At 44.1% G+C, this 19,475-nt stretch overlaps 4 protein-coding genes across 4 annotated transcripts; 2 read left to right on the top strand and 2 right to left on the bottom strand.

Annotated features, from left to right (window-relative positions):
* Positions 1–8,320: 8,320 nt before the first annotated feature.
* Positions 8,321–11,260, top strand: HMPREF1120_09027 (uncharacterized protein; the record flags this gene model as incomplete). The annotated part of the gene is made up of 1 exon (XM_009163302.1): positions 8,321–11,260. One exon carries the CDS (start codon positions 8,321–8,323, stop codon positions 11,258–11,260), a length of 2,940 nt encoding a protein of 979 aa, XP_009161550.1.
* Positions 11,261–11,667: 407 nt separating this feature from the next.
* HMPREF1120_09028 (uncharacterized protein) lies at positions 11,668–13,393 on the bottom strand. The gene has a single exon (XM_009163303.1). It carries the CDS (start codon positions 13,025–13,027, stop codon positions 12,155–12,157), a length of 873 nt encoding a protein of 290 aa, XP_009161551.1. The 5' UTR covers positions 13,028–13,393; the 3' UTR covers positions 11,668–12,154.
* Positions 13,394–14,034: 641 nt separating this feature from the next.
* HMPREF1120_09029 (uncharacterized protein) lies at positions 14,035–16,224 on the top strand (the record flags this gene model as incomplete). The annotated part of the gene is made up of 1 exon (XM_009163304.1): positions 14,035–16,224. One exon carries the CDS (start codon positions 14,035–14,037, stop codon positions 16,222–16,224), a length of 2,190 nt encoding a protein of 729 aa, XP_009161552.1.
* A 43-nt stretch (positions 16,225–16,267) lies between these two features.
* On the bottom strand, positions 16,268–19,395 carry HMPREF1120_09030 (ribosomal RNA large subunit methyltransferase F). Its single transcript, XM_009163305.1, has 7 exons — positions 19,112–19,395; positions 18,917–18,964; positions 18,712–18,787; positions 18,588–18,598; positions 18,398–18,496; positions 18,078–18,293; positions 16,268–17,844 (listed from the first exon to the last, which is right to left on the bottom strand). The coding sequence occupies exons 1-7, from the start codon at positions 19,189–19,191 to the stop codon at positions 16,806–16,808; spliced, it is 1,569 nt and encodes a 522-aa protein (XP_009161553.1). The 5' UTR covers positions 19,192–19,395; the 3' UTR covers positions 16,268–16,805.
* Positions 19,396–19,475: the final 80 nt, after the last annotated feature.

Genomic DNA, 19,475 nt, shown 5'->3' on the forward strand with positions numbered 1-19,475 from the left:
AATAGATTCGACTTCGTATTATCGCTATAGACGGATATAGAAGATCGACGTCGAAAGGTATTAATTACTATCTAGAAGGTAACGTAGTAGGCTTTAGATCTATACTATACGCCGAAAACTATTAAAGTTATTCGTAGAATCGATAAATCCGATATACATATAGAGTAATATTCTCTACTAATATTAATACGATAAAGTTATTATTTTATAATATCTATATCTTTAGTAAGAATAGAAGTTATCGAGACTAGTCCGGAGTTAAAAGAATACGACTATATAACTAACGAGCTACTACTAAGGTATTATTAGTATACTATCGATTCTTCTCTCGAGCTATTATTATAGATACAAAGTTCGTCTAGACGTATATCGGAAATATATCGTTATACTAAAGAGGCTATATAATACGTACCTATACCTCCCGAGCTAGTATACGACCCTAAGCGTAGTTAGATTATAACGTAGTAACGATTCGTACTAGTCTCGTCTTCTATAGGTTTATCGATATAGTCTATATAAGGCTATATATTAACTTACTCGATACTAGGACGTCCGTCTTTTTATTATCTAGCGTACGGATAGCCTACTGCTTCTACTTATTCTATATATAATATTCGTCCGCTATCTACCTATATATAGTAATCGGGCCCTATTTCTAGTTTAGGCCTTTTAGGGTATTCTTACTATAAAACGACGGCGTCGATAGGGATACTACTACTAGGATCGGCTTCGACGGTATTATAGTAAGAAGACCGCGAAGTATTACTATTTTCTTATACTACTACGGTAGTAGACAATACTCTATAAATAGTCTATTTTGTAAATAAGTCTTCTAGTACGATACGACGAGTAGAGGAGCGCGAGCGAGGTTCTTTAACGTCTACTATATAAGGCGATTTACTATAATTTATTAGTTATTTTTGGGTTTTTAATATATCTAGAGCGCTTCGTAGGACGTTCCGATAATATATAGCTAAGGGTCGAGACCTAGTCTACGCTCTAGTTTCTATAGATTATCTATAAAGAATACTATTATTATTAGATTATTTAATCCCGTACTATCTTTAGCCTAGAATTAGGTCTTAATAAGCGTCCTTCGATATATCGTCGACGAAGAACTAAAGACTTAGCTATATTATAATTAGTATTTTAGACTACTAACGAAGATAATAAATTATCTTGTCTCCGCTTCTTACGAGGTTTCGAGTACTCTTAAGGGACGAGATTCCTCTCGAGTATCGGAAGAGTTATTCTAGTAGAACTAGAAGATATTATAGATATACTTTCTATAGTATCGATAGGTATCGAGAAGGATAAAGTAGATATATCCTAGTCTATAAGATTCTATAGCCTTATATCTTTAGATTAATTTAATCTATTAACGGAGTATAGTTTCTTCTTACTCGAGATAGCTTTAGCTAACTTATTATAGCTATTCTCTATATAATTTATATAGAATAGGCCTACTATATTATCTATATACTCTATAATATCGATAGGATAGATCTCGATATCTATCGATATAGATTCGAGTAGCTCGATATAGGATAGAATAGAAGTATCTTATATAACGGCGTCTTTATACGATTCGATAGAATTACTCTTATTTCTTAAGATTCCTTATCTATTCTAAATATAATTTTTCGTTCTTTTCTAGGATATCGAAGAGGTTTCGAGAGGGCTAAAAGTCCCTTCGTTCTCTATTCTTCGCGTATCGAGAGGGTTAGACGATAATAGTCTATTACTACTCTTCTATTTTTATCTATTCTAGGCGTATAGAGAGATAAACTCTATTCTAACTATTTTATTCGATACTCTTAAAGTACTAATATCTTTATTACTCTTTCTAGCGATAAGATATTATCTATCTAAAGGCGGAGTAATCTACTCTAGAGAATTAGAAGCGAGAGCTACTCCGGTTATAGTTTATCTCTCGTAGGCCGTCGTAGCCTTCTCTATCGACGTCGCGCCGTAGAATATTAGCTTCTATTCTCTATTTCGCCGACGTCTATTTATTAGCGTTACTTTAGCTCTACGGCTCTTCTCTATCTTACTTAAACTATCTCTTAATTATTCTTACGATATCTATTATTACTTCGATATTATCGATAGCTCGTAGTATATTAAGAGATTAGACTTATTACTAAGTATCTAAAGTACTTTATCCGAAGGCTTCGTTATACTATCTCTAACTATTTAGAGCTATATTTACTATATTTTAATAAACGATCGGATCGTCTATTTATCTAAATCTACCGAGTAGTATTATATTAGACGGCTTCTATAGACGAATAGACGTAAGATCTTTTAGTCTATCGTTTCTAGTACGTAAGTACTAAACTATAACTTCTTTAGAATTCGAAAGAGTCCGAAGTAGTTAGGTTCGAATTTCTACTTTGAGATATTATTTAGAAGGACGAAATCTTCTTCTTTAAGTAAAAGATATAGCGTTTTTAAACGCGTTAATCGTAGTTTTCGGGAGTATAGCTCTCTCTCGACTAATAGCTAATTTACTTCGTAATATATAGTATATAGCTATTCTAGTCTCGAGGTAAAGTTAATATTAAGGTTTAATAGATCGAATTCTCGTTAATCGTCTATTAATCGAGATTCGAGACTATAAATAAGCTTATATAGACTTATTCTAGTTACTATATAGAACTTAATACGAGTTACGAATAACGTCGATAAAAGGTATTCGTTTTATAAGAGGATTTATTATCTAATAAGTTACTTCGTAAGGATTTCGCCTAGTATTCTATTAAATTTTTCTATCTTTCTATTAGTCTAGAGATAGTAAGATATTATAGTATAATACTTTATCTTAACGCGATCGAGATAGTACTCGACGATCTTCGAGGTTGGATTAGCGCTATTATTTAATAATAATTCTTAAAATACTCTATACTAGTAGTAGATTTTAAATAGAAAGTCGACGACTACTTCGTCTATAGTATTCTTTATAGTCTTTACTATCGACTAGCCTATAGAGAAATTAATAGCTATTAGAATTTAACGATTTCCGTAGGGCATAGTCGGTAGAGGGCTAACGAAGTCGATTATCTACTTTTCGAAAGATCGGGAGATCTATTTAATCTACGAATATAGTTCTTCCTAGTTCTTCTTCTATCTCTAGACTAACTAGTATTAATTATAAATTCGAGTATATATAAGAATATTCTTTATTATAAATAGTTACTATTCACGTACTTTAACGATACTTTCTATAGCGGCCGCGCTATAGTATTCGTAGTACTTATAATAGTACTTAATAAAGTCTCGACGAAACGATATAGAAATAAAGGAAGCGAAGTAATTACTAATCTTTCGGAATAGGCGGCCTTCTTCTACGAAGTATTAATCTAGATACTTAATACGCGCTAGCTGCTCTTTCTAGGCCGGGCTTAAGTCGGATTTATTCTTTATTATTAATCGGGCTATAATAGTATCTTTCTATTCTATATCGTTATTCGAATATACTATTTATTAGATATTTAGAGATACTTCTACGTCGCTAGAGATCTATACTTTATTAGTAGAGCTCTTTTCTAGGAAATCGAGTCGTCTAGAAATAGTATTAGGGATAATAGCTTCGGAGCCTTTACGATATCGGATATTTAAGTCGAACTTAGAAAACTTATTAATCTACCGCGTAAGGCGCTTCGAAGGCGTCCGAGTGGTATTTAGATATTTTAGGCTCTTATAATCGGTTACGATAACCGTCTTATAGCTATTCTAGAAGTATATAATCTAGGTTCGAAGAGCGTACTTAATAGCGAGAAGCTTCTTTTTATATATAGAATAGTTTAGCTCGGCTCTATTAAGTTTCCGCCCGTCGTAGACGACTAGATACTACTTTCTATTAGATCCTTCTTATAAAAGAATATAACCTAAAGCCTACTCGAAGTAGTCTATTTCTACGCGAAAAGGCTTCGATTTATCGACTTATTATAAAACTAGTTTAGTAGCGAGAGCCTTCTTAAGTACTTAGAAGGCGTACTCGTATCTCGCGTTCTATCGAATAGATCGGAACTTCTTTTTTCGAAGCTCGATATCCGCCTCGATTAATAAATCGGATAGAGATATAGTAATCTTTATAAAGTCTTTAATAAATCTTCGATAGTAGGAAGCTAAATCTAAAAACTAACGTACTTTATATACGTTTCGAGACTAAGGCTATTTAAGAATAGCTTATATCTTTATAGACGTAGGTCGATACTCTCCGTTATCTACTATATATTCGCAGAATTTAAGCTATTAGACGCCAATAATATACTTCGACGACTTCGTATATAGTTTATGGCCGTATAGTGTCTTAAATATCTATTCGAGATAGCGTTCGTATTCTTCTTCGGTCTACGAGTAGATAACGATATCGTCTAAGTAGACGATTACGAACTTACTAATAAATTCTTATAGAGCGTCGTTTATAATCCTCTAGAACGTTAAAGAGGCATTAATAAGTCTAAACGGTATAGCTAAGAACTCGTACTTACCGAACCGCGTATTAAAGACGATCTTTTCGATAGATATCTTTTCTATCTAGATCTAGTAGTATTCTTAGGTAAAATCGGTCTTCGAGAGCTATCGAGCGACTTCGATAATATTAAGATAGTTCTAGATTCGAGATAAGAGATAGATATTCTTAATAGTAATATTATTAAGAAGACGATAGTCGATATATATTCGCTATTTACCTCTAGATTTAGGTATAAAGAGTATAGAGAAACTCTATAGACTTTCTAAGAGCCGAATTAGACTCTATTCTAGTAAAGTACGAATTTACCGATCTTATTTATCTCGATATTCTTTCGATAAAGAGTAGTAGAGTAAGTTAATAGACTTAGTATCGTCTATATCGATTTCGTACTTAACGTTCCGCTTCGTTAGAAACTTAATAGATAGTTCTTCTCGAAATACTATTTTAAATCTTTCGAGAATACGCCTAAAACGCCTATTCTTAGTTCTAGATATTAAAGAGATTACTTTATCGCTAGAACTCTATTCTCGTATAAGATATAAGATAGAAGTCTAGTCGAGTATAGATAGTTTAGAAATCGTCTTCTAAGTCTTTCGAAAGCTAAGTAGGTTTAATCCGGCCTCTTTAATACCTTTATAGTTAATAGTTTAAAAGAGTCGAAGAGATATCGAAGTTAATTTTCTAGTCCTATTACGTATCGTTATACGTAAGTGACTAAAATCCTAGAAAGCGCTATACTTCTTTAGCTAGTTAAGTCTAAGAATAACGTTATATACGTTCTAATCTAAGATACGGAGTATCGTTTAAGCTCGAAAGTTATCGACGATTAGACCCGTTATAATAGCTTAATTAAAGAGAGTCGTCTCGCTATTAGTAAGATATACTTAAAGAGATAATCTCTAGATAATTTTATAGTTCTTATCTAGTTACTTAGCGACTCTTCTTAAGACGTAGAAGACGTCGGAGCTCGTATTAAGAAGAACCGTAACGAGATAAGAGTTACTATACTATTCTAGCGATTCGCTAGTAATATTATATCTCTAGATACGATCTAAGTTATAATTAAAGACTTCGATCGTATTAATAGCGACGTCTATTAGATTATCGAAAGAGGGGTTAGAGTCTAATAGACTCGTATCGATAGCCTTCGAAGAGTCTATAACTTCTTTATCGTCGCTAAACGCCCTACTATCTAGCGACTCTTCTCTTTTCTTCGATAGCCTTATCTTATAGACTTCTTCGGGTTAGAATAATCTTTCTTTTAATAACCCGCTTCTCTATAATCAAAGTAGAGACTATCGTCTTAATACTTCTAACGAAAGCTACTTAAGAATCTACGTCCGTTTCTATAACTACGCGAGATTTTAGTCTTAGTAGACGAGAAGAATTCTAGTTAAAGATCGTTAAGGGCTATCTCGATATTACTATTAGCGTTCTTACGATCTAGTTAGATAGTCCGAGGAGATTAAGAAGATTTTCTTAAGAAAAATCTTCTCGAGCGACCTCGAAGAGGGGCTATTCTATATACGTTAGCTTATATCTCTCTTTCGCTTTTATCTATAAAAAGAGCGTAATCTCTATAATTTTAGAGAAGTATAGTATCTAGAAGGAGTTCTATTTAGTTCCGAATAGCCGTCCTAAGCTCTCGTTTAAAAACGAGTAGATATTCGGCGTCGCTAGGGCGAGAGTCGAGATATAGTCGAAGAGTTTCGATCTTTTATCGAAACTCTTATACTATTTCTATTTACTTAAGAGAGTCGAACTTATCTCGATGTTACTTCTACGTTCTAATGTCGCCGAACGCTATCTAGAATACTTTCTTCTATATCTTTTAGTTAATTAGGAGTAGATCGGTTCCGAGACTATATTTTATATCTTAGTATATAAGATTTTACTATATTAAGATATTATCTTCGAGGTAGAAAGTTACTAGAGCGATACGTTCGCGGCCTATTAAAGGATATTTATTAACGACTTTCTTCGCGTCTAACTACCTTTCGATATAGATTAGCTAGACTCGTATCGCGTCGTTATTTCGATAACTCTTATATCTTAGGGGCTTTTCGAGTTCTATCTCGCTAATATCTTAGAATAGATCTAACGATAGATACTACTATCTAGATAAGAGTCTAGATATATTCGTCTAGTCTATAGATAAGGGGGTAATCTTTAATAGACCGTTTATAGACGTTAAAGCGAAGATTTCGGAAGTCCTATAGTATCGTAGGTAGTCGGTAAGGGCCGCTATAGTCCTTTCTAAGTTTCTAAGGCGATTCTCTTCTAGGAGTCTATATATTCTCTATAGATTAGCTCCTTCTATAGAGATATCGGTTTCTAATACTACTATTACTAGGATTAAGGGAGTATTTATATAATATTTAGTATAGAAGAGCTTTTAAGCGTAGTTTACGAAATACGAGTAAGAAACGAGTAGAAGATAATATATAATAAAAGAAAGATAAGTAATCTCGAGAAGAATATATTCTTTATAGAAGCTTCTATCTCGTCTAGCGAGAGCGCTTTATAACTAGCTCTCGATATTCGAGACCGTCTCTAGCTAAATAGTACTTTATCTCTCGAGAGGCCTTACTATACGCCTTTCTTTAATCGATCTATTATTTTCTATCGCCTATAATAGTACGAATAGGTCTAGATAGATCTAGATAACTATCTAGTTTCTACTAGTATAGTTTAGACGAAGTCCTAATAAAGAGTTCGTTCTAGTAGTAATATTTCTTTCTCTATCGACGCGTCGAGCCCCTCGGCGATATTATCGTTTATAGTATCTAGGCCGATAGAATATAATCGAGGACGTCGAAGTAGTCGTTACTACTATATCTTAGTTATATTACTAGTTATCGTTTATAGCTAAGAGTACCTAAGGGTAGCGAGACTAAAATTTTTAGAGGAGAAAGTTACTACTTACTACTATAATTTACCTTTCTCGATAAGAAATTTTTATCGCTACTCGTTATTCTAAAAGTATAATTCTCGTAAGCCTTCGCTACGGAATTAGAAGAGGTTTATCGAGCGTAAAAGACGAGCTTCGAGCTAGAAAATTTTCTTATTAATTAATTTCGCTATATATTAAGGTAGTTTCGTTTATCTTTAATCGGCTTTATATAGAAGAGTATCGATCTCCTCGACGATCGACTACGCTTCTCTTCTTCTCGAGAGAGCGTAGGAGTCCTTACGGACCTTAGTTTAAGATAGAGAACTATCTCGTCGCCGCTACTAAATATAATTTTACGGAGAATTTATTCTATTTTAACGGAGCCTAGGGCCTCGTTAGACTATATACTCTCTAGGGGTTGTACGATAGCGTACGACGCTAGTCGAGACCGAAAGACGGTCCTCGACGTCTTTATAATGCTTGGCACATAGGGTGCCCATTTTGTCACATCCCAGCGAGATCGTGGGCACGTGACTTACCCGGAAATTTCTGGTTGCGGGTGATACATACTCCACCAACTTTATTAGTAGTGATGAATGATGATTCTATAACCACTATTTTTATTTATTCTATACCTAGGTAATTGCACGGTTACGGCTTGAGAGCCCGTATATTCAGGAGCCAAGCCGAAACAGGCCGTAATCAGCTGTTATGAGGTTCAACGTGTTGTGACTGCCAGGTTTGTACGACGCCGGTTGGATGTCTGTGAATACAAGAAACTCTTCAACCACCTCGACTATTTTGGCAGCACTTCTCTGGCACCTGAGCTCCGTAAGAGGTGCTCCCATCTTTTTGAATCCGACCAGTGTGGCCAATTGAGTCTACATGCGGTTGGCACTGGTCTGCCATCTAGTACTCCGATGGAACACCTTTTTCCATATCCAAAAATGGGCTCATCTTTCCTCGAGATCTTACAAGATCCGTTAACGCGAAAGCTGCTTGGGTTCGAGGCCGTCCATGCCGAGAAGACGCCCTTCGTAGGCGGTGTTACGTCCAGACTCAAATTTCTTCTCAACGATGCCGCCAGCCATTTGGCGTTTCTCAAAATCGGATACACCGCGCTCGAAGCGTTTCTCCAAGCGAACGTGACGGGCCCGCCATTGGACTTCAATCCGGAGGAAGCCATTATACCTGAGCAATACCGCGGCGAGGATTTGCAGTCCGTCAAAGAGGAAGTCTTTGACTATCTTTCTGTCGATGGCCTCCGCCCCTATCCTCTCGCTCCGCACATTGAACTGTTCTGGCTTGCAAAGGTGATCCTGTCGAACCCGACACTTGCCGAGGCAGGGTTCAACGGTCGGAGGGCACGGATAAGAGTCAACTTTTGGCACCAGAAACTTCTGTCGGAGCAGTCGCCCACTCTTCGCGACAGTATCTACTCGGATGCCGGAATCCTCGAACAGCAGCTCGCTTCACGGCTGGCATTCCACAGTGCTGATTCTGAAGACCATTTCGTCGAGTTTCTGGTCGAGCGAGCCACGATACGCACATATTATGGAGACGACTCTCTGGCCAGAGCAGATCTCGCCAAAGCGGCAACGACGCGGCGGTTTGTCTTTGCGGTGACGGGCGTGTTGGGCAAGAGAACGCGGTACCAGGACCGTGACACAAGTCAGCTTGTCGTTCTGGCGAAGAGTCGCGAGCCTGAACCGGCAGCTGGATCCGAGGTGGAGGATCATCAGCAGGAGCAGCAGGCTTCGAGCAAACCAAGTCAGCCCGAGAATGTCCCTCTCAGCGATGATACACTACTTGAACAAATCCAGTTCAGTAGTCCCCAGTCGACACAAACACCCACGGTGTCTGAAGCCACAATGACTCACGTGGCCCCTGAGGATGCGTTACCTCCTGAACTTGCGTCCCTCGATCCGTCCAACCAGCCTCTGTTGGAGCCCATGGACAGTATCATCCTGCTGGCTACGGCGAGTAGTATCACCAACACATCGCCCGACGACGGCTTGGTGCGCGAGGAGACTGTGCCTTATGCGACGCGAGTGTTAGAGGGCGGGTCGTCCAATTGGCAGGTTTACACCCAGGCTTTACTGGTCAGGAGTCGGATCGAGGGGTATCGAGCTCGGACAGCCGAGCGTGGATTGTTGCAACTGCAGGCGCTGGTTGATCAAGTCATCGCAGAGACGTCTGAGGATCAATCAAAATCGTCGGCAAAAGCGTCAGGGACCTCTTCGACGCCCACGACGTTTCTTCCAAAGCCCAAGGCCTCGGAATCGGCGTCGGTCGCCGAGCGGCTGAAGTACATATACCAATTGTCTCCACCTTTGCGATGGGAGCTGGAGGCCGAGCTGGCCGCTCGCTGGACACAGATGGGCGGCTTAAAGACCGCATTGGAGATTTACGAGCGGTTACAGATGCATGCCGAGGTGGCGTTGTGCCTTGCCGCAACAGATCGAGAGCAGGATGCCATCAAGCTTCTGAAAGGATTGTTGTTCGAAGATTTCGAATCTTCTCTGGACAACAAGAACAACGAGGCCGATCCGCCGACGACTTTGAAACTCCGCTCTCCGCCTCCAGCCGACGCACCTCGCCTGCTATGCATTCTGGGCGATATCACCGGTCTACCGTCCTACTACACTCTGGCATGGAACGTCTCCTCAAAGAGATACGCGCGCGCCCAACGCTCGCTGGGTCGGTACTTCACCAAGAAACGCGACTTCAAAGCCGCAGCCGAGGCATATACTCTGGCCCTGTCGATTGCACGACTCGACCGCTCAAGTTGGTTTGCACTGGGCTGTGTCCAACTCGAGCTGGAGGACTACCAAGGTGCAGTAGAGACATTTACTCGCTGTGTTCAACTTGAAGACCACGACGGAGAGGCATGGTCAAATCTGGCCGTTGCGTTGCTAAAGCTGCCGAGACCGGGAATGGATGTGGTAGAGGCCAAGCCAGATGAAGCGATGAGAGGCGCCGCAAACACCACTTCGACTGGTACCGGGCAGACTGCTGGATCTGCATCTGCATCTGGACTGGCGGAGGACGAAGAAGAAGGAGAGGGACATGCAGACACCGACCTCTCACGCAAAGTTGATCCGTATCGACACGTGCGAGAGGCCCTGCGCGCCCTACGACGTGCCGCGACACTCAAGCGCGACGACGCGCGCATTTGGGACAATTATCTCACTGTAGCGGCAAGCATACCGCCGAGCGCAGGCACGCCTTGGAACGAGGTGATGCAGGCCATGGGGCGGGTGATTGAATTGAGAGGGAAGAATGAAGGCGAAGGTGCCATCGACGTTGGGATACTAAAGGTTCTAACTGAATATGTCACTCAGGAATGGACGTATCCGACAGCAGCTAGCACCAACGGGGCAGAAGAGTCTGAAGGGGGAGCGCAGAAAAAGGGCGAAGACAACACAGAACCTGAAGCAGCGACCACATCGGCCAACCTCCCATACCTGCCCCGAGCATTCTTGTCACTCGTCGACAACCAGATTGCTCCTCTCGCAACGTCCTCGCCGGCCCTTTACGATCTACTCTGTACAATCTCCGAATGGCGCAACCGACCCGCCCAGGCACTCCTGTACGCCGAAAAAGCATGGCGCACCCACCTGACGAGCATTTCACTTGCTGAAAACTTTGACGAACTCACAAACGAGGCGCAATGGACCAATGTTGTCGACAAGACTATCTGGTTGATTCGGCGGTATCGAGATCTTGGGCCGCGTGAACGAGAACGCACAGGCGGCCAGGTCGAGCCAAAGTGGCGGTTCAAGGCGAAGAGTGCCGCGAGAAAGGTTCTGGGTCGGTCCAAGGCCTGGGAAGGGACTGAGGCGTGGACAAGGTTGAAGGAGGAAATGGAACTGCTGAATGAGTAGTGTGGAACAATGTTCGTGGGTGGTGGACTGAGTGATTGAGTGAATGGACAGTCGTCGTGTCTTGTCGGTCATGTACAGAGTCTACCCAGGTACAAGGATCTACATGCTATCCCGTACTGTACTGTATCCAAAGTATTTCCAAATAATCATGTGTAATACTATACATGGAAAAAGCAAAGGGTGCTGATATCAGGGCTCTTGTACAACGTAAGGCTGCCATATTGATCACGTACAAGTACGTGGTACATGCGACATTAGACACCCCTGACTCACCGTTGACCAGAGACTACGACATTCGTCTGAGCGCGAGAAGCTCATGCCCCCTTCAGGACTCACGGCCCGAGACGGGAATACCAGGTGCTCGAGTTGTCGCTGGTAAGGACACGATAGCGCTGCTACGGCACAGTTCGTCTGGTCCCCGTGTTCTGCTATTTCCTATGGTTCATGTGATTCTTACGGTCGTGAAGGTAATGGTAGTTCTTTCGTCCCGACGAAACGTCGAACTGTGCGCCATATGCAGCCGATGAACTTGGAGGCGAGGAGAAGGAAATCGCTATAAGAGACATTTGGAGAAGACAGTCCTGTAACTCTCGCTATAAGCAGCCTCGCTTTGCAACGACACATTTCGATGAGAAGGTAGCAATCTCAGCTTCGGCGTCCGGTCTCGAATCTTCAGTACAACACTTTTTACTGAATTTGCGGATAATACACGTCTGAGGTTGTCCGATGTTAGTATACACCAAGTGCCCATTGTCTCTTGATATCCACATATGATAGTGTTGATCTCCAGAAGAGAGGGTGCCGTGAAGTCTGGATAGGTTGGTCGATATATCTTTCGCTTCTAGTAAATGTTTTTCTTCGATCGTTCAACTCTGGTCGATCGATTTATTTTCTTCACCTTGGCAGGGTCTCTACAATGCCCTCCTCGATAAACCTCTTACATTCCATCTCACGTAAATTCAGCCATTCCTCATGCTCTTCACATGATCCTTCTGGTCCATAAGCAGGGAACTCCAACGAAAGTTCACCTACTGACCGGTATTCTCCATACCAACACTTACGAATGACCAAGTCTGCAGCCGAAGTGTCCAGTAATGGGAATTCTTTTCGCTGAAATTTTTCCTGCAATATCACGAAATGTTGATCCCCGCAGAATTCGGTTTCGTATGGCTCATGACCGCGGAGAAGCGTGTAGTAGGTAGATCCGATGGCGAAGGTCTCCGTACGAACACCCGCCTCGCCGTAAGTACCGGTGTCTCCGCGATCTTCGTCGGAAAGGAGACGACCAAACGGTGCACCTATTGGCAAACAATCATCTCCAACCCTCACTGTACGGTCGAAGTCGCTTAATTTCAGATTCCACTTGGAATCCAGAAGAAGATTCCTTGGGCAGATATCCCCGTGAGCGAGACCAATCTCTTCAAGACTTTTGGCAGCAAGCGATAATTGCTTCATCCATTGGCAGACAAGGCTTCGGTCGATATATCGTGAGACCGAAAGGTTGCCTTGCGCGTCATAATGACGGTTTTGGTCAAGGAGCGTGGCGACACTCCCGTTGACCGCATACTCGAGAAAAGTGTCGTTTTTTCTGACATAGAAGCAGCGGATGAGGTACGATTGATCGCGGCATTTCTTGAGCATTTGTAATATTTTCTGCTCGGTGGCATGGTCGACTTCCTCATCAACCCCAATGCGGGCCCGTTTCACCACGATTGAAGAATTCAACTTGTAGACCTTCGAGATTGCCCCCTCTCCGATCAAAGACATGATTAGGAGGCCAGATTGTGGAGGAAAGTGAAGTTCAACGGTAGTAAGGGTAATACTGTATGTACATCTCAAAGGGCCATCTCACCGCTGTTCTAGTTTCTTGGCACGTACTCGCGCTCAAACAACTACTTCAGGCACGAGAGAAATACGTTCATTGGAGAGCAGGATGAATTTCTCAATGAAGGTCAGTGCGAAGGAATTGATATGTGCCCAAACGGTGGGAATGGGCCGACCAATTTCGTAGAAAACAGGAGCCCCTCGAGGAGAATGTTGTCTCGGTCCTCTCACGAAAGGACAATACGAAGGCATGGGGCATTGATATCAAGCGGAGCTGGGAGCACCATACCTAAAATGCTTGGATCCATTGGTAGCGACGAAATCAGAATCCATCTTTATATAACAGTTGTTAGTTACGGCGCATGGTCACGTGGGACGAGAGTGAGAAAGGCGTCAAGATTCCGGCCGGAAAACATCAAATATTACTTAACACGACGTCAGAGATCAGAGATTCTCGTCCTTACCATCTGATTGTATTTGGCGCACTTCTGTCACGTTGCATCTCGCCGGGGTTGGGGCGTACTGTGAGTTTGTACAGCAACGTCGTGCACCTCGGGCGTACTGCTTTGTTGGTTCCGTCACAAAAGATCACCTCGCCTTGCATTGCCTTGCTTTTGGAAGTTGGTGCCTGTACCAGTCTCTCTTCGTTTAGCGTCAGGTTCTGGTACATTCGGTATCTTGCCTTGGGTTGCCTTTTTCTTCTACTACGAGACGTGGTCAACACGTCTATTACATCTCATCCTGCTCCTCTTCCCTGGAAACGAAGAAGCGGGTATTCAGCCTGCCAACCAATCACGGTAGCAATGCAACCTATCAAACCAGTTCGGCACCCTTTGGTATCGATTTAACGCTTATGCATTTACGAGGCTGAGGCGCGGTAGTCTGTGGATTCAGGCCTTTGTCCGAGTCCTGGTGAATCTATCAACAAAAGAAAGCAAAGAGAGAGGAAGATGGTGCCTCCCCTACTCACGGCCACAGTCGATACCGTTCAAGATCGACACCTCACTCGTGAAGAGATTGATCGTCTCGAAGCGAACGGACTCGTTCAATCCGCGAACCCAACCGACCACGGCGATGTTGACGGAAAGATCAAGGTCTCTGCATTGGTGTTGGGTCCCCCCAGGCCAAGCTCATCAGTCACGGATCCTCAAGGCGACGAAAATGGACCCAACTCCTATTCGGAACCTACAACTACCGCGCATCCAAAACCCTCGTCTATATTCACATCCACTTCTAATTCAGACTCCACCTTAAACTCAAACTCCAGTTCGGCATGGACATCCAACTCTGATCTCTCTGTGCCGACCTCACAATTGCAGTCAAGACCATCCGCCACCGTACGGCCTCTGAACTTCAAACCGCAAGCGGAATTGGCCGCGACATTCTTCGATCTGCCCACGAATCCATCTAGTGTTGCCGCGCTCGAATTTCTCGGGTTTACTTCTTCTATCGCCAGGGCCATTTACGACGACTGGCTCGAACAGGACCAAGATCATGAGGAATTGATCGCCCACGTCTACAAATACGTCGAAACCCGAATCAGCGACCATACCAAATCCATCGGTCGTCCCATGGCTTCTCACGATGTCCACCACGATTCCCAGTCGATGAAGGAGACCATGCACCGATTCGGGCTTGGGCAGGAGTTCCAGGATGCCCTGACTGATGAACGGTTTGCCGATATTTTCTGGACCGAGTCTTTGCATGCCTGGGTCAAGGATACTCTGTGGGCCCGGTATGCAAGTTTAGTCAGGTTGTTGGGGCGGGTTAAAAGGTGTGCGGGTGAGAGCTCACGCCGAAGGAGAGACAACTTGAGCACGGAGACGACGGACGGTGACGGTGACGCTTCTGGTAGTCGTGATGCTGCTGCTGCTACACATATGACGCTGGAAGAGTATGGTTTGCCGTCGAATTATGTTTGTATTCTCCAAAAGGAACAGAATTGCAATAGCGATAGCAATGATAACGATAACGGCAGCCCCAACAATGGGAACAATAATAGTACCCGCAACGGAAACGGCAACCGTGCGAAGGAGTCTATACCACTACCGCCCGTGTTGCCAGACCATATCGTCCTATACAAAGGCAAAGCAGCACCCCCTAAGCCATTCATACGCGACTTGGACGGATCGATTGACATGGCTGTCCTTGCGTCGTCTCCAGGAGGCGATTTCAACCATAATGCCCAAGCCCACTACTGGACGCCAGACAGGGAAGTGGCCGAGAAATACCGTGGCTGGGCGGCACGGAGGTGTCCGTACGGAGAGACATGGGTGATACGGATACAGATTTCCAAGAAGTTCATTGAGACCTTGAACGTGGAGGAGCTGTGGTTGTCGGATTATGAAGATGAAGATGGCGACGGAAATGCAACTGCAAATGGACAGAAGGTTTCGGGTTCTGCTTGGAAAGAATATGTCTGGCATTGCAAGAACCAAATCACTCCGCCGGAGGAGAAGTTCGGCTGGCTTTGGAAGCAGAAGAGTCGTGAAGAAGAGAAACATGCTACTACTACCACTGCGCAGGATTCAGACAGGAAAGGGAAAGGAGATGCGGCTGGTGATGGCGAGAGCAATGGCAATGATAACGACAACAGCAACAGCAACAGCCAGGAAGCCGTCGTCGACGTCATCAAAGGACACATGTGTACTGGCGTGGCGGTGGCCAAACCAGTGTCTGTAATCAGGAAGGAAGAAGTCCATACGGAAATCACAGAGGACTTTGCACTGCGTGTTACAGACGGTGCTGGAGGCGATGAAGAGACGGCAACGGCAACGACTGTGACGTCGACTACAACTTCGGGGCCAAATTCAGAATCAGGGTCTGGCCCGACTTCGAGTTCCGAAACGACCACTACCACGACGGACACCACGACCACGTCAGATTCCAAGTTAACAAGGACGACAACGAGGACCAAGACATCCACAACCACAACAACATCGACAGATGACGATGAGACTTACCATGATGAACCAAACGGAACCAAGAATCAAAACGGAAAAGTTAAGGCGAAGAGCAAGACTAGAAAAGCCGTCCAATGGGTCTTTATGCGCGACGAGACCATTCGTCGACTGGCCGAAGAAATTCGCGGAAAAGTTCATATTGACATATATGGTCCAACGGCAATGGGAGAGCAATGAGTGCACGGGCGAGTGTAAAGATAAAACAAATAGACCAACGAAAGGGCGGCACGGCAAGCGAACCTGTTTGTTTTGCTTTGACTCTCTCTTGAGCTCTGTACTAGTGCTGTATGGTATGTACATACATGGGCGGACACGGCCTGCTTGTTCGTTTCTCACAGCTCTGTTTCGCGGCGCAAGGAGATTGGAAGAACAGGGACAAACAAGACAACTCTCGTGCGTCGGGTTGTGTTTTGATAGTTCAATCAGAGTCCGACTTGCATTTCACCTGTCGTGAGTTCTGTTTCTGGTTGTTTTCAATGATTCTATTCACAGCAGTTGTCGTCGAGTTCGAGTTCTCAATTTGGCAAACATCATGTTGGTGGGTTCAATGGAACCAATTCGGGTTGGGGTATTTTCCACTCGAGGAGAAGCTGCTCGAGCCAACCAAGTGTTCGTTTGTCTTTCTAACTGTCTGCCTGTGCTAGAGACCTTGAAGTTGGGTGGATGATGACAGGTACTGATTTTAATGTTTTTGAGTATTTGATCTGCGAAGCAGTCGTAGTTGCACAGCAGTGCCGTGCTAGTCGACCAAGTTGTTATCATGTCGTCGTCATCTTCCTCTTGAGCCAGCCGCAGAAACTCTCGAATAGGACAGGTTCCTGGCCGTGGAGATGCCGGATATGGATATGGACTTTTGTGTTTTTACTTGTGCTGGCCGTGGAAGTGGTGGATGGAATGATCGGCGGTATGACAGAGATACGAACGACAAGAGCAGGCTCCTCATCTTCTTCATCTTCGTGGTCTTTGCCTTCGTCCTCGGCCTGATCATTACTGACTTGACCACGATTCGTCATTTCTTCATCTTGGTCAGCTTCGGGATCTTCGGGGTTGCCCCTGGCTCTGGTCTTGTCCTTGTTGGTAGTCGTCGTCTGATGGACTTGTGTTTGACTCTGTGCCTGCTGCGTCTGTTGCTGCTGCTTCTTCCGTCTTGCTTTGCGACTCCATACGTCCCCCTGGGGGCTAAGGAACATTCCGACCCGTCTTTCGGACAGATATCTCCACTTGATGGAATCCAACTTAGCCATTTCCTGGTTCAATTTACGCTCCACAGCCCCAACGTCTGTGTCCGTATCTGCTGCCGCGACTTCGACTTCGAAATCATATTCTGTCGGCGCGGGAAGTAGTCGTTTCTCAACGCCACTACTACCCGAAACACCCCTGGCGACATTGACACCAGGACGAAATCCCATCCAACTCCATGCGACGCACCATCTGCGAGTTTTTGCCTTCTTCGGGGCTTGACTCCCCTGGACGAACTCGGTGACGGCGAAATTGGTGCAATCACGAGATTTCAGGGCTTCCACAATGTCGGAAACGCTGGATAATTTGCCGAGCATCGAGCTGAACCACTGAATTTGAAGCCGCCGGCCTGAGGTCTCTTGTCGTGCTTTGGACAAGGACAAGCTATAACTTTCGTCAATCAGCTGCGACACGAACGCCACTTCGCCGCCTGGTGTGATCATCTCGATTGGTGCGCCGGTGCACGACGAGTTTGGGGGCCGCGACTTCTTGTGCGCTGACTCTAACAGTGATTCAGAAGATGGGTAGAATGGTGGGTTGGTCATGACGGTGTCGATCCTATATGGTGCGTTTGTTCGTTAGCTACAGGAGGTCAACTGCTTGTTGCTATTAAAGTTCAACTTGGTCTGGGGCAAGAGAGCGAGCGAAATGTCGAGCCACAGCCATCTGCTGACTGGCGACTCCAGATGAGCGTTGGTTGCGGGTCTGTCCAGAACGACAACGAAGGCGTTGACACAAATCCAAAGAGCCTGCCAGCCGCGGGTTACGTTTCTCGTGGGTAGAGTACATACCGCTCAATGCCCATCCGTACAATTTCTTCGACAGGAATCAGTGTTTGACCAGTCGGGTCTGTGTCCAACAACTTTATCCTCGCTTCGAGACTATTCGCCGCAATGTTTTGAAGCGCGTAGGTGCGATTCTTCTCGTCGATGTCGGTCGCAAGGAATCGCCATGCCGGCCGTTGTCGACATGCGAGGAGCGGATATATTGCTGAGGAACCTGTGCCGCTGTTGCGTGATAGATGTAAGCACGCATACAAGACTGTACTCCAGAAAAGACAGCTTCGACCTAAACAGTCTGTGTGTGATGTCCGAATCGCCAGGGCACATACATATCGAGACCGATTACCGACCGGTTAGGATCATATCCTTCGTGCCAGTCCGGTGACGTGTCGTCTAGCAGTCGCTGAATGAAGAGAATATAGTTGAATCTGCATATTGGCAACGTGTGCCTTAGTTAGCTCGACCGCCTCTTGTGCCCCTGAGAGGTATAGAAGATCCAGTAGGATTGGATATACTGACCGGTTGGGAACCTATAAAACAGACAGTTTCAAGTTAGGTATTTGTTCAGTGTTCTGTTCACCATTTTTGGTGAGGAAAAGAAGCATGCGAAAACCTAACCCTCAAAGCTGGCAGGACAACATACTGGAGGACACAGCCTGTCTTCAGGCAAATCAATGGCCAAATCAAAGTCTCGATGTAGGAGGGATTTGGTCAGTTGTCTGTTGTAAATCCAACAAATAAGGTAGTTAGTGAACTTGGACCCTTTCGGTGAATTGAAGGGAATCTGCCATGTGGGGAATATAGTAATCCGAAGTTGTCTGTGTTGAATCTGAACCGGTCACGCGCACCTGACACTTTCTGGGTCGGAGAAGTCGAGTTGGCCATTTGGTTTTAATCTGCCAGATGATGCCAGTGATTAGTTGTGTTTCTTTTGCAGAATTGCAGCCGTTTGTGTGCATTCGAGTGACATGGTATACATGAGACCCAGAGGCCACGGGAGTCTCCTCGCCTGTTACCAAGGCAATTGGGATACGAATACTCACTTCTTAGCAAACTGGGGATACTGCAATGCCAGGGTGGTGAAGTCAACGTCATTCTCGTAGATGTTGTCCGGAGCCGGCATTTTGAAAGACTGGATCAGAAAGGGTCTGGCAGCAAATGAAGACCCATGTATACATAAACATCACCTTTCAGTAAATGACCAAACTCAACAGGGTGCCAGTTGTGATGCGAGTGATACTTGGTGTTTAGTTCTCAGAACACGGATGATGTTGCTGATCGGCCAATAAGACGGGGATCAGAAAAGCAGCGCATAGAACTAGTCGAAGTTGATCGGAAGCCATTCCTAAAAGGGACCAATGTCCTGCTGTTCTACAATGTTGTAGATGGTTAAATCCTGGTGTGGGA

The sequence above is a fragment of the Exophiala dermatitidis genome (assembly GCF_000230625.1).
Source record: "Exophiala dermatitidis NIH/UT8656 unplaced genomic scaffold supercont1.8, whole genome shotgun sequence".
Taxonomy (NCBI): Eukaryota; Fungi; Ascomycota; class Eurotiomycetes; order Chaetothyriales; family Herpotrichiellaceae; genus Exophiala; species Exophiala dermatitidis.

Coding starts and splice junctions, on each gene's coding strand:
- HMPREF1120_09028 (XM_009163303.1), bottom strand. CDS start 13,027: ATGTCTTTGATCGGAGAGGGGGCAATCTCGAAGGTCTACAAGTTGAAT.
- HMPREF1120_09030 (XM_009163305.1), bottom strand. CDS start 19,191: ATGCCGGCTCCGGACAACATCTACGAGAATGACGTTGACTTCACCACC. Junction 18,965..19,111: donor TATCCCCAGTTTGCTAAGAA/GTGAGTATTCGT, acceptor ATCATCTGGCAG/ATTAAAACCAAATGGCCAAC. Junction 18,788..18,916: donor TCCGACCCAGAAAGTGTCAG/GTGCGCGTGACC, acceptor GATTTACAACAG/ACAACTGACCAAATCCCTCC.